Source organism: Tachysurus vachellii, chromosome 18 (genome assembly GCF_030014155.1).
Source record: "Tachysurus vachellii isolate PV-2020 chromosome 18, HZAU_Pvac_v1, whole genome shotgun sequence".
In the NCBI taxonomy this organism is placed as follows: Eukaryota; Metazoa; Chordata; class Actinopteri; order Siluriformes; family Bagridae; genus Tachysurus; species Tachysurus vachellii.
Window position 1 is genome coordinate 10,382,438 of NC_083477.1, and position 12,035 is coordinate 10,394,472.

The 12,035-nt window shown below is 35.8% G+C and overlaps 2 protein-coding genes across 3 annotated transcripts; one reads left to right on the plus strand and one right to left on the minus strand.

Annotated features, from left to right (window-relative positions):
• Positions 1-816: 816 nt before the first annotated feature.
• Positions 817-4,044, plus strand: s1pr5a (sphingosine-1-phosphate receptor 5a). The gene is made up of 2 exons (XM_060892761.1): positions 817-952; positions 1,862-4,044. Exon 2 carries the CDS (start codon positions 2,117-2,119, stop codon positions 3,248-3,250), a length of 1,134 nt encoding a protein of 377 aa, XP_060748744.1. The 5' UTR covers positions 817-952; positions 1,862-2,116; the 3' UTR covers positions 3,251-4,044.
• A 1,891-nt stretch (positions 4,045-5,935) lies between these two features.
• spc24 (SPC24 component of NDC80 kinetochore complex) lies at positions 5,936-10,367 on the minus strand. Of its 2 annotated transcripts, none has more exons than XM_060893092.1 (6): positions 10,215-10,367; positions 9,480-9,679; positions 9,104-9,248; positions 8,531-8,635; positions 7,738-7,814; positions 5,936-6,147 (listed from the first exon to the last, which is right to left on the minus strand). In XM_060893092.1, the coding sequence occupies exons 2-6, from the start codon at positions 9,652-9,654 to the stop codon at positions 6,041-6,043; spliced, it is 609 nt and encodes a 202-aa protein (XP_060749075.1). In that variant the 5' UTR covers positions 9,655-9,679; positions 10,215-10,367; the 3' UTR covers positions 5,936-6,040. The 2 variants fall into 2 exon arrangements, with proteins under 2 accessions (XP_060749075.1, XP_060749076.1); XM_060893093.1 differs by lacking the exon at positions 10,215-10,367 and adding an exon at positions 10,186-10,209.
• Positions 10,368-12,035: the final 1,668 nt, after the last annotated feature.

The window sequence follows — 12,035 nt, forward strand, 5'->3', positions numbered from 1 at the left end:
CACTACAATCAATTAATTGTTTTCTTTCTGTGGCACTTTCTGTCTGCAAACCATAAACTGGCATCAAAATAAGGGCTACAGAAACACATAAAAAAGCAGTGTTTAATTTTGTTTTTCTCTCTTAATTACTGATTCAGGTAATAACCAGGTAAATGGCTCATGGAGTTGGTGTAGATTTAAAGCAGGACAAAGTCTGTAGTCCAGCTAGAATCCAATCAGAAAGACAGAGTGAAAAATAAATGCAGTTCCATGATTCTGGTCTGAATTACAAATAGTTATACTTAGCTGTAAATTTGATCTTTCAATCAGATTCAGGATGAAAGAATGCAGGACTCTCTTGTTTTGAAGACAGACAAGAGTGACATTTATACATTTTGGGCGCTGCGGCATATTAAATATATGATAAATGGTCAAAAAAGCTTTTCTGCGTGAGAAATACAATGTGTGGCGGGAGAACGTGGGGAAAAAACAAAATGCGTGACTGTCACTCACTGCGTGATACTTGACAGCCATGAAGAATGTGTGAAAATATTCGAAGCAGAACTTACATGAGTAGTTTTCTTGTTCACTGTCTGCAGAAGCATTTTTACATTACAAAACACTTTCATCAACAGATTTAAACAGAAGGCTCTGTGTGTCATTTTGATCAAACATTAGCCTTGTTGTGAACTCATTTCCACACAAACGAGACCTTTGCTTTGTCTTACCCAGAGGGGCGGTTTTCCATTTTCACCCCGTTAAGGAGAGAGAAAGAGAGAGAGAGAGAGAGAGAGAGAGAGAGAGTGGGGAGCGGGGTAGAGAGAGAGAGAGAGAGAGAGAGAGAGAGAGAAAGGAGGAGCAGTTTGATCGCAAGTCTAATCCTGTCTTATTCGCTGCTCCTTTCACTTCACTTCAGGCTTCTCAGTTGACTGTGATCACAAAGGCTCACATCTGACTACTGAAAACTATTGTGGTGCGTATATTTAATATGCTTTATACTTTTATTTACTTGTTCTTTTAGACAATTTAGCGTTTTAGTGCGAAAAAAAAACATGCTTTAGGAAATACGAGCAAAGCAGAATCTTGTTTTATTTATGCAACTCTGCAGAATCTCTTTATTTTAAATTTGTACTTAATAAAAACTCCATGTACTGTTTCTAGTGTCTATATAGTGTTTTGTGTAAAACAGAATATTCAACTTTCGCTCATTTTACTTTTACTTTATTTTTTGCTATAATATTTTTGTGCCCTTGTACAGTGTGTGTGTGTGTGTGTGTGTGTGTGTGTGAGAGAGAGAGAGTGAGAGAGAGAGAGAGAGAGAGGTGTTACAGTTAGTTAAAGACTATATATAGTCGTGCTGGAAATCAAACATACAGTCAGTGCTTCATATTTCCATCTCCACACTTCTCATAAAGACTTCTGATGAAGTCACCATACTGCCCCAACCACTTGTTTCAACCATGAGAACGGATTTGTAAACGTTTTTATTGTTTTGCCTGAAGGCTTTCAAAGCGTTAAGCTGAAAACACCCTCCACCTAATCAAACTGAATTTCTGGTTTGTCTTCGCTGCCTGTCCAACAGCTTTACCTTTGCTCTCTTTATTTTTTGTCTCAACTTACAATCCTTTATTAATGTGAGAAATGTTGACCCAGTTCTCTCTTCCATAATTCACTATAATCAAGTGTTTTGTTGAAAAAGTGATGTTTTTTGTTCCCTCTTCCTTTCTGTTTTGTTATTATACCAAAAGAACGTAAAAGAACCTAAATAATAAAATGCTATATTAATTTTTTTCTATTAAGTTCTTATAGTATTATATATTTATTAATACAATATTAATGTATTATCTGTTATTTAAAAACTCTCTGATTTGTGATCCTTTAGGTGCTTTCAAAAAAGAGCCACCTGGACATATGGATTCCTGGCAAAATTGACTGTAAGCAAGAGAATTAACTTGTGCTTCCAGCTCAGATCTGACTGAACTTCAACACTTTTGGATTTGTTTTCATTTTTCATGGTGGAATCATGAACTCCAAAAGGACAAATTTATGACAAGACAACGGACGCATCGCATGTTGCTTTTGTTCCTGCAGCTCCAACTGTGATCACGACGACCCCCCGGCAACATACCTGAGCAGAATGTTCAAGGATTACCAAAGCAATGCGGTCATCAATGACCACTACAACTACACAGGAAAGCTGACTGAGAACAGGTCCATGAAAGGCATGAAAGCTGTAGATATTGTATTCCTTATTATCTGTCTGCTAATTGTGCTGGAGAATGCCGTGGTTCTTATAGCTATTTGGAAGAATAAAAAATTCCACCTGCCCATGTACTACCTTCTGGGCAACCTGACTTTCTCAGACTTGTTGGCAGGATTTACCTACATGGTGAATATCATAACATCAGGGGCCAACACTCTCACAATGACACCTGTCCAGTGGTTCATCAGAGAAGGCGGTGTTTTCATCACATTAACTGCTTCCATTATTAGCCTCCTGGCCATTGCTATTGAACGGCATGTTACTATGGCACGGATGAAGCCATACCAGGGAGCCAAGCGTGGGCGTATGTTTGCTTTGATTGGCATAAGTTGGGTGCTCTCGATATTTATGGGTCTGCTACCCATTATGGGCTGGAACTGCATGGGTACATTGGAGCAGTGCTCTACTGTCTTGCCCCTTTATTCCAAGAGCTTCATTCTCTTCTCTATTACAGTCTTCTCTGTTGTATTACTGGCTATTGTGGTCCTCTACATCCGCATCTTCCGTGTTGTAAAGTCCAACACACAGCGGCTGACTGGTGCTCCACAGCGTAAAGGTTTTGCAAAGAAGTCCCAGAAATACATGGCTCTTTTGAAGACAGTCACAATAGTGTTGGGTGTTTTTATCGCCTGCTGGCTTCCACTCTTTTTTCTTCTTTTGCTGGATTTTTTTTGTCCAGCAAAAAGCTGCCCTGTATTGTTAAAGGCAGAGTATTTCCTGGGACTTGCTATGATTAACTCATTACTTAATCCTATTATCTACACCTTAACCAGTAAGGACATGCGTAAGGCTATACTGAGATTGCTCTGCAGCTACTGCTTGATTACAAAAGATGGACAGGTGAGAAAGTTTGGAATAACGTTTCTGGAGTGCAGTACAAGTAAAAATGAGATGACATCACACAGGTTGGAGGGCCTGGAGACAACAGTCTCCACAGGGAATATTACACCATCTACTATCAAAGCTATTTTTCCCAAAATATCAAAGAGTGTAGCTATGGGACAATAAGTCAAGGCTGAGGTTTACTGTGGACTGGTCTAATGAAGGATATCTCGAGAGGATGAGCCAGTTTGTAAAGGTGTACCTAAGAGAGTTTCAGAACTGATTTTTTTAAATCAAGGAAAGCATTAGACACCATTTTTTGTTTACTAATTTACTGTGAGATTATCAAGTTGAAATTGAGGACTTGAAGAAATAAAGGGATAAAAACAATGTATTCTATTCACATCCAATATGATGTGAAGCAACATGCACTTAAGAACAAATAAAATGCAAGTATTACATGGTAGTTGATATTACAATAGCTTGGATTTTACGTTGTCTGCCAGTGTCTATAATATTATGCAAGATTTGTCTGTGTGTCTGGTTTTCTAAACCATGCAGTGTTCACATGAGACACACAGAATTAATCTTTAATAGCTGCATGGACAGAAAGCAAGTCAGACGGAAGGTCTGCTTGTAGCTCATATCCCTTCAGTTATGGGAGTACTTGATACTTGCATTAATTCCCAGAACATGTGTTCAATCCTATATAAATTTGGATTTACTCCAGACCTTACACAATTTTGAAGCAGATGCAGAAGAAGAAAAAAAACCTGTATAGGATGACACCATGTTTTGTAGCTGATTAGAACATGATTAGTTCAGTGTTACTGTAGCCTTATATGCATATGTGTATAAAATATATTTATATCATTTGAATAAAAGGTAGTATTTGATAATTTTTTATGCTTTGAATTTCTGCTAAATTATGATTCTCAAATGTATATATGTACCTTTATAATAAAGAGATAATAAACAGCCTTTATTTTAAATCTTTTTCCACCTATGGTAAAAGCGGTATAGAATTCACTTGCAAGCTACATAGTGTTTGCTGCACTGACCCGATACCTCTGACGGCAAACCAGCTGTTAAACTGTATCATGTGATCTATAGACTTACAGGAACATGGTGAGGCTTGAGGCTTTTTTGCATTTCTTGGTCACAAACTTACAGAAAACCAGGGGGTCTTGTGACAGCAAAAATGAGATGATAACAGTGTAGCACATTGCATGATACTTATTTATGATCCTGTTGCTCTTTTGACTGGCCTTTAGTCAGTGTTATTATTGAAAAAAATATCAGAAATTTGCCTTTAATATTTCTTAAATAAAACTTTTGGCACCATGTTAAAATGAAATACATTAATAAACTGTTATTAGTAGTAATAAAATTTTAACTGTAAAAGGTGTATTAATAAATATATTATGAATGGATTTCAGATCACCGTTTTATTATTAATTTTTTTTTTTTTAAAAATCACTAATTTGTCTTTATGTGAAATATAATTGAGCTTATTTATTGTGACAAACATGATTTTGCCATTGAGTCATAATGTCACTAAGCTTGCACTAGTGTCGATGTGGTCTAACCTCAACACAAGGCATGTGCCAACTCTGCCACTGCCTTGGCAGGAAGTTTCAAAATAAGGTTACAGCTCGTGCCAGGGTAGAATGTGCCTGAAGTGTTCAACACTCAGTCACCCACCTCACCAGAAACTACGCATCGCCGCCCTGACTCATTTAATAAGCGACGAACAAACATGAAAGTGTCACGCAATAAAAATGATAGCCATGAGAAAATTGCTACGATAGACTTTCACATAATTAAAAACAGTAACTATATTTACCTAGTAACCGATTTACTGAAGAAAAGTGAAACATATTTAACGGAATAAAATTAGTGAACAATTGTTTCAAGTTTAAAATCTGCACCACTGAGAAAATTCCACTAATGGGATGTACAGGAAGAAACCAGAATCACAATGAACTTCTCCCCAACTGGTTATTAATCTGAGTGTTAAATAGACTTGTGTCAGGTGAAGCCGAGCAAATATTCTGTTACTTTACACTCCTTCAATGTAACACGACAAGATCATATTACAGGATGTCAAAAAAGGAACCACTGAGAAAAAAACATCATTTAGTTTGTGTTAATCAAATCATATACATGTTCATCCTTACACTTCTTCTGTATTTTTTCTTTTTGGGCAAACTATTCTAATTGGCATCTGCTCAATATATTCACAATGTCACCTTGTCGTAAGCTTTATATGTTAGTCAGGTACACTGATACAACATGAAGTACATTTTGAGCTATTTATTTACTGTATATATAGTCAATTCCCCTTCCCTTTCAGTGTTTACTATCTGATCACATGGCTGCTGCTGGATGAAGATTTAAAGCTGACAAACTGTTATTGTTCAAGCTTAAAATCTCAGCACTGCATCTGTAACTGATAAGATCATATCATATATTAACACAAGCTGTGGTTATAAGGAAAAAATAAGGCTGGTAAAAGAACAGGATCTAACTTGTCTCGTGGGTGTTAAACATTACAATTATGACACATCATACCCTTTTGTTTTACTGCTTTCTTAGTTAAAATATTTTACTTTAATAGACTGCAAAAATTCTAAAAGAATAAACAAAATGATGCACTGGAGTGAGTTATGCTGTCAAAACAAACTAATAAATAAATAAAATATAATTGTATTTTAAAATGGTGTAAAATACATGGAAAATAGAACGTGATCGTGTCGGAGAGATTTATTTCTCCAAAATGCACACAGTGAAGGTGGTAGATAACCTTATAAAACGTATAAAAGAGATATACATCCTTAGTAAGCATGTAGTACACTAGATTTCTGTTCATTCTGTAAGAAATATTTATTAATAAAAATATACAGACATAAAAAGATACAAAAAAAAAAGATAAGGAAAGATTAAGATGAACCCCAACATGACGCCAACAGAATTCTACCAGTCTGTGCTTATGAGGCTCCACAGCTCATCAGTGACCTGACAGGGGGAGCAGCTTGATGTGTCTATGTTAATAGGAGTTGCCAGATCTTGACCATAATGAACTGGGGAAAAAATAAATGCAACATTATTTCAATTATTATTATAAGCAAGTAACAGAACACGTCAGGATGTGCTTTTATTAGAAAATAATGACAGGCTGGTGTAATGTGATCAGATGCAAAGTAGAGTTACTGTCACTATCCTGAAGATGATTATTTTCTAATAGCAGAACAAAGTGAAAGTGGAAGATTCTTATTTTTAAACACATTTTAAGTGTAATATAATGTATAAGTATAATATTATACATATTATACATATGTATTATACATATGTATACATACATAATATATCACCAGGCTGCCCTTCTGCACTTTTGAAGTTAATCAGACAGAAAAACATACAGCTTGTCTTGTTACTGAGAAAGTAAAAAGTCCCCAAATCACCTTCTAACCAATCAGATGCTAGATTCCACAGAGCTTGTGTAAAAAATACATTACTGTCATGTTATGATGCAGATATATCAGATATGATACATTTCGACTGACTTAGAGGAACTGACGTTAAAGGAATATTTACTTCTGCTGTTGCAGTTTAACTTGAGCTCTTCCTCGTCCACAGCACCCTCTTGTGAATGAGTTGTGAATGAAAACAGCTAATATAGCAATGTTAAGAATCAGATGGAGTAATTGCAGCTGATATAGCAAGTGTTTAATCATAAAAATGTATTTTCTCAACTCACAGCCAATTCACCAAAATAATACTTAAGAAATGATTACTGTTACAGCTGCAAGCATTTATGTAGTATAAGCCAAACTGAGCTAAGATCATTAACAATGCATAACATTTTCCCATGAAGAATTTACTGCCTAAAATAAATTACATTTATTTTAAAATAAATGCAATAATTAAGTAAATCAAAGTTAGTCCATTTTTAAGAGAGTTTGGGAAGCAATTATGCATTCTGGTATCTGATGCCACATCCCACCTCTTTTTCAGTATATATATGTGTGTGTGTGTGTGTGTGTGTGTGTGTGTGTGTGTGTGTGTGGGTGTGTGTGTGTGTGTGTGTGTGAATTTTAAAATAAAAGTACTCAAAAAAGGCAGTTTATAACTTCAGAGAAAACAAATGCTAACCTTATCCTTACAAGAATGATTTACATGATAGGAGACAGACTACTCACACACTACAGAGCCTCTTCTACAAGGGCTAAACTCACCATCACAGCCATCGACTCAATGCAATAATGTCTGAAAATATTCACTACAATAATTTGAATTTGATTATCTTCTTATTAGTAATCCAGAGTTTTAACTGTTGCTTATGTTATATTGAGTAAATAGATCTCTATATGAAGATCAGGGGTTCGAGCCCAAACACTGCCAATCTGCCACTGTTAGGCTCCTGAACATAGGCTCCATAGGTACTGTATCAGGGATGACCCTGCACTATGACCACCACTTCCTAACAAGCTGGAGTTTGTGAAGAAACAAATTTCCGTGTGATGATACGTGCATATGTGTCGAGAAAAAAAAGGCTTCTTCTAACCACCATACAGGTAAAAATACTTTATATAGGATTATTTGTACTATACTAGTATTCAGAGTAATCCTGACGGAAAATGAAACAGCACAATGTGAACTGAGGTACTTACCTCCACGTAATATGTGAGGTTCTGCACCCAGCTCCAATTTAATTCTGGAAACCTTACAGTAGAGCTGTGCTAAATATCTGTAACACATAAGCAGTTAGTAATTACTTGGTTAGTGTAACTAAAGTGCATTTACACTGGCCGTAATATAGCAGCATTTACATTGGCACCTTTAATACACTTGTAGTTATGGCATTTGGCAGACACTCTTATCCAGAGAGTGGTTTTATCCAAGTGCTGTAAAATCTCTATCAATAAAGTATCAGTATCATGTCCTGATACTGGTTCACTAGGTCAGGGACTAAGGGTACTATTACTGAAATATTATTTAGTTATCTGAAATAACTCTGACACATGATTTCCCCCAATAAATAAAGTTCCACATTAACGACTCTGTTGTGTGAAGACTGCCAGTAATTCAGCTGTTCAGATATCTAGGGGAAGTTAGATGCCAGTACAGAGAGGGGCATCTTTTACGTTTGATGTGGGCAGCAACAGGAAATCAGTGGAAAGAGCATAGCAATGGGTTGATGTAGCAGAACGTATGAAAGTTGAAAACAACTTGTGCATTTTCAATACTACAAAGTCCAACAAATTCACTGTTAAATGCTGTTCCTTTTTATCAATTGTTTTTTTTTTAAGTTATTAACTACCCTAACTAACTGGTCATAAAATATTTAATTTAAAAATAATTTTTTTTTTTTCTTTAAAAAAGATTCAACATACAGCTCAATTCTGTGCCGTGTAAAACTTCAGATATCTGTGTGTTAGTTGGTGGGAGGTTGAGTTTACTTACATAGCTGAGGGAATTACTTCAGTTGTGTCTTCATCTACTTCTTGCTGCAGAGCATGAATTTCCTTCTCACTGTCTTTGAGTCTCTCGAGCTCTCTCTGCAGGAATCTGATACAAAGTCAAAGAAACAAAACAAAAATGCATAGGCAACGAAACTCCATCAAGTTGTATATAAGGAGAAAAAAAACAATGTTACAAGAAAATAATATCTACCAGTCTATCTTCCATACCACAGCAGTTTTCTGACATTTACGAGAGTGGCATGACATTTTTTGTATTCATTTACAGCTACATACTAGATACTATTCTGCTTAAAGCAAGCTACTTCCTGTTATAATCTATGTTAAAAGAGTTATAAACACTAACTTGAAACACTAAATGTGAATTTCCCACTGGATTGAATAAATCTATCTAGATAAAATCTAGATAACTATATTTATCTATAGATGAAATGTAGATTCTTACTAGTCTGCATTGCTCTTTGTTCCCTTGTAAAAATCACAAATTGCATCACAGTATACTTTGTATACTTTGTGTATATGGTCTATGCAAAAAGCCCATGTATTTGAAGGATACTGTATCTCGGAGTCCATAGTGTGGCTCTTGGCCAGGCTCTTCTGAACCTCCTGCTCCACTTTCTCCAGCTCCCGCATCATCTGGCTCTTCTGAACCTCCAGATCCAAAAGCTTCTGTCCAACAACCTCTTCAGAGTGAACCAAGCCTGTGTATGCAGAGCGAGGAGACAGGCAGCGATTCATATTCAACTTAACCTATTTTCCATGCCTTTGTGTTTTGAGCAGAAAAGAGAAGCCCAACGTAAGCTAGATATACACAAGGTTAAATCACTGGGTAATACATCATAAAATCAGAACTTAAATTTTTACAGCTTCATGATTAGCGTAACCACAACCAGATACATGTAGGTGGAACGGTTTACCTGATAATCACTTACTGTTTAAGAGCTCAGTGACTGTTTTCTTAGCCTCTATATGGTGGTCAAAAAGTGCCTGTTGTTTCTTCCGTGCTGCTCTTAGGTCGTCTTCAGCTTTACTGCTCTCAATGAGCTCGATAAGAGCCTCCCCTGTGTTCTCCAGGTCAGAATAATGCAATGCATCGTTCTGTGACATCCTTCTTCGGTCTAATTACAATTTCCTGCAAGGAAAATAAAAAAGAAAGACACACAAATAAAGCTTTCATACAGGAACAGCTGTTAGATGAGTTGAGTGACTGTTGTATCTCAGCCAAGCTGCATTGTAGAACTGAATGGATTTCTGGAACTTTCTACAGTGGATTAATTAAACATTAACCATCTCAGGAAAATAGTGACTGAGAAGAGATCTTATTTCTAACACCAAGGGACAGGTACGAGTAGGGTAATTTAAGTAGTTAATAGTTAGTTAATAGTTAATAGTAGGGTAGTTAATAGGTAGGGTAATTTAAGCTACAAGACGTTTTATTTCCTTCAATGTGTTTAATTGTGATTAAGAGACTACATGGACTGTTTTTAGCATGTTAGCATTCAGAAGCTAAGCTAGCTCTAGATCATTATTTGATTTCTGTTCGCTAAATTTACATCGACGAGGCTCAACAACGATGCAATATTACTTTATACTAACAACACGATTATTGTTAGTCGTTTCTTAATAAGTCAACTTTACTTTTTTATCAGCAAAATTATTACACCAACCTGATCTGCTGTTTTGTTTTCAAACTTAGCCGCGCTTTACACGGTCGTGCCTGAACGGTGTATTAGTCAAATATACCACACAAACACATATTATCACGGCTGATTTTTGTATGTAAATGCATAAAAATTACAATAATATTCATATGAAAAGCGATATGTTGGAAAAACAAGATTTGTTTAAGGTAATGATTTTTGTTTTGCTTTTGTTATCAGGAAAATGACTTGGACGCCTAAAAACCGTTGGCGTCGCCGTTGGAACATCTGCAGGACCCTCAATGTGACAGCTAGAGTAGGAGAGAATTACAGTGGAAATGAGATTCATCAGTGCTGATATGCTATAAAAAGTGCACCAGATAAGCATCATACACGTGAATTAGATACAAAAAGGGAAAAACAACTACTTTTTGAAATAATAATTTATGAAAAATGAACAATAAATTAACTTTTTCTTAAGTAATAGCATTCTGTCATTCAGGTTGATGACAAATAATCCAAACAAATGAGGAAGAGGGATTTCTTTACCTTTGATAAAGAGTTTACATACAATACAATAAAAAAAATCACTCTGCCATCTATCTGTATTCGGGATATGTGAATATATATGGAATAATGAATATTATTTCATTCCATTTTAGTCATCTGTTTTCCTGGTCTGGGCTGAAGTGGATGTCAAGTCAAGTCAAGAAGCTTTTTATTGTCATTTCAACTATATATAGCTGTTGCAGTACACAGTGAAATTAGACAAGGTTTTTCCAGGAACGTGGTGCTATATAGAACAAATACAGAGCTATAAGGACATAGAACAAACAGAGATTATAAGGATTTAAGGATGTTAGTACTAGATACATAAAGAGTATCTGTGCAACCTTTTGCAAACAGTGCAGGACAAGACAAAAAGACAAAATACAAGACATTACACAAAAACAATACACAAAAACAGCACCGAATATGTCTGTCCATCACAGCACACCATACAACCCTCACACACACTTTTACACCTTCAGTATTTTAGTAAAGTTAATCCATCTACTGTCAAGAACATGGAAGATCCTGAAGACCCAAAAACATGATTAATCGCTAATGATATAAGCTGTTTGTAAAATTTGCAAAATGAAGCCTTAACTACAGTAATGAACAAAACTTCTATTGTAATTGTGGACTGTAGACAGACCTAAACAAAAGTTTGTATGCAGTGTATTTAAAATAACTGGTATAATGTCACTTTTCTTGGTGGTTTCTAGTGACCATTTCTTAACTGCTCTTTACCCAAAAAGTTGGTGCACATAAGTTTCATAATAATCATGTTTTTTGTTTTTTTTTAATACAAATGTACCTTCTATCTCATGGGTGTCCAATCGTCTCTGGAAGGTACCAGTGTGGGTGCAGGTATTCATTCCAACCAAGGAATGTCTTGGCTTTGAGTATATTGAAAGCAAAGATAAAGTTATTAAATAGATGGAATAAAGTGTGGCTTCTGCTTAGAATTAAAACTGCACCAAACAAACCTTTGCAGATAAGCAGCTTGGCAGTAAAGTAATTTGAATTCACAACCTTCCGATCAGTAAACCACCACTAAGCTACCACTTTGACACTTTGGTCAAAATGAAAAGTCAAGAAAATGATTCATATGAAACACATCCCAGATATTACAACTCTGATGACATCTAAACAGTACCAGTGAGTAATGTCCACTTACACAATGTAGTATGAAAGCACGTACGATAAATGCTTGTGTGAACATTGTGTAACCACCCACACTTTCATATGCTCTCATACACACATTCTCCCACACGCACATTCAATTTCACACACCTTTATTCT

What these genes read in the sequence shown, in the direction of transcription:
- s1pr5a (XM_060892761.1), top strand. Translation starts at nt 2,117, where the DNA reads ATGTTCAAGGATTACCAAAGCAATGCGGTCATCAATGACCACTACAAC.
- spc24 (XM_060893092.1), bottom strand. Translation starts at nt 9,654, where the DNA reads ATGTCACAGAACGATGCATTGCATTATTCTGACCTGGAGAACACAGGG. An exon ending in GAAGTAATTCCCTCAGCTAT is followed by an intron (nt 7,815 to 8,530) that starts GTAAGTAAACTC and finishes TATGTGTTACAG; the next exon opens with ATATTTAGCACAGCTCTACT. An exon ending in ACCTCACATATTACGTGGAG is followed by an intron (nt 6,148 to 7,737) that starts GTAAGTACCTCA and finishes TTTTTTCCCCAG; the next exon opens with TTCATTATGGTCAAGATCTG.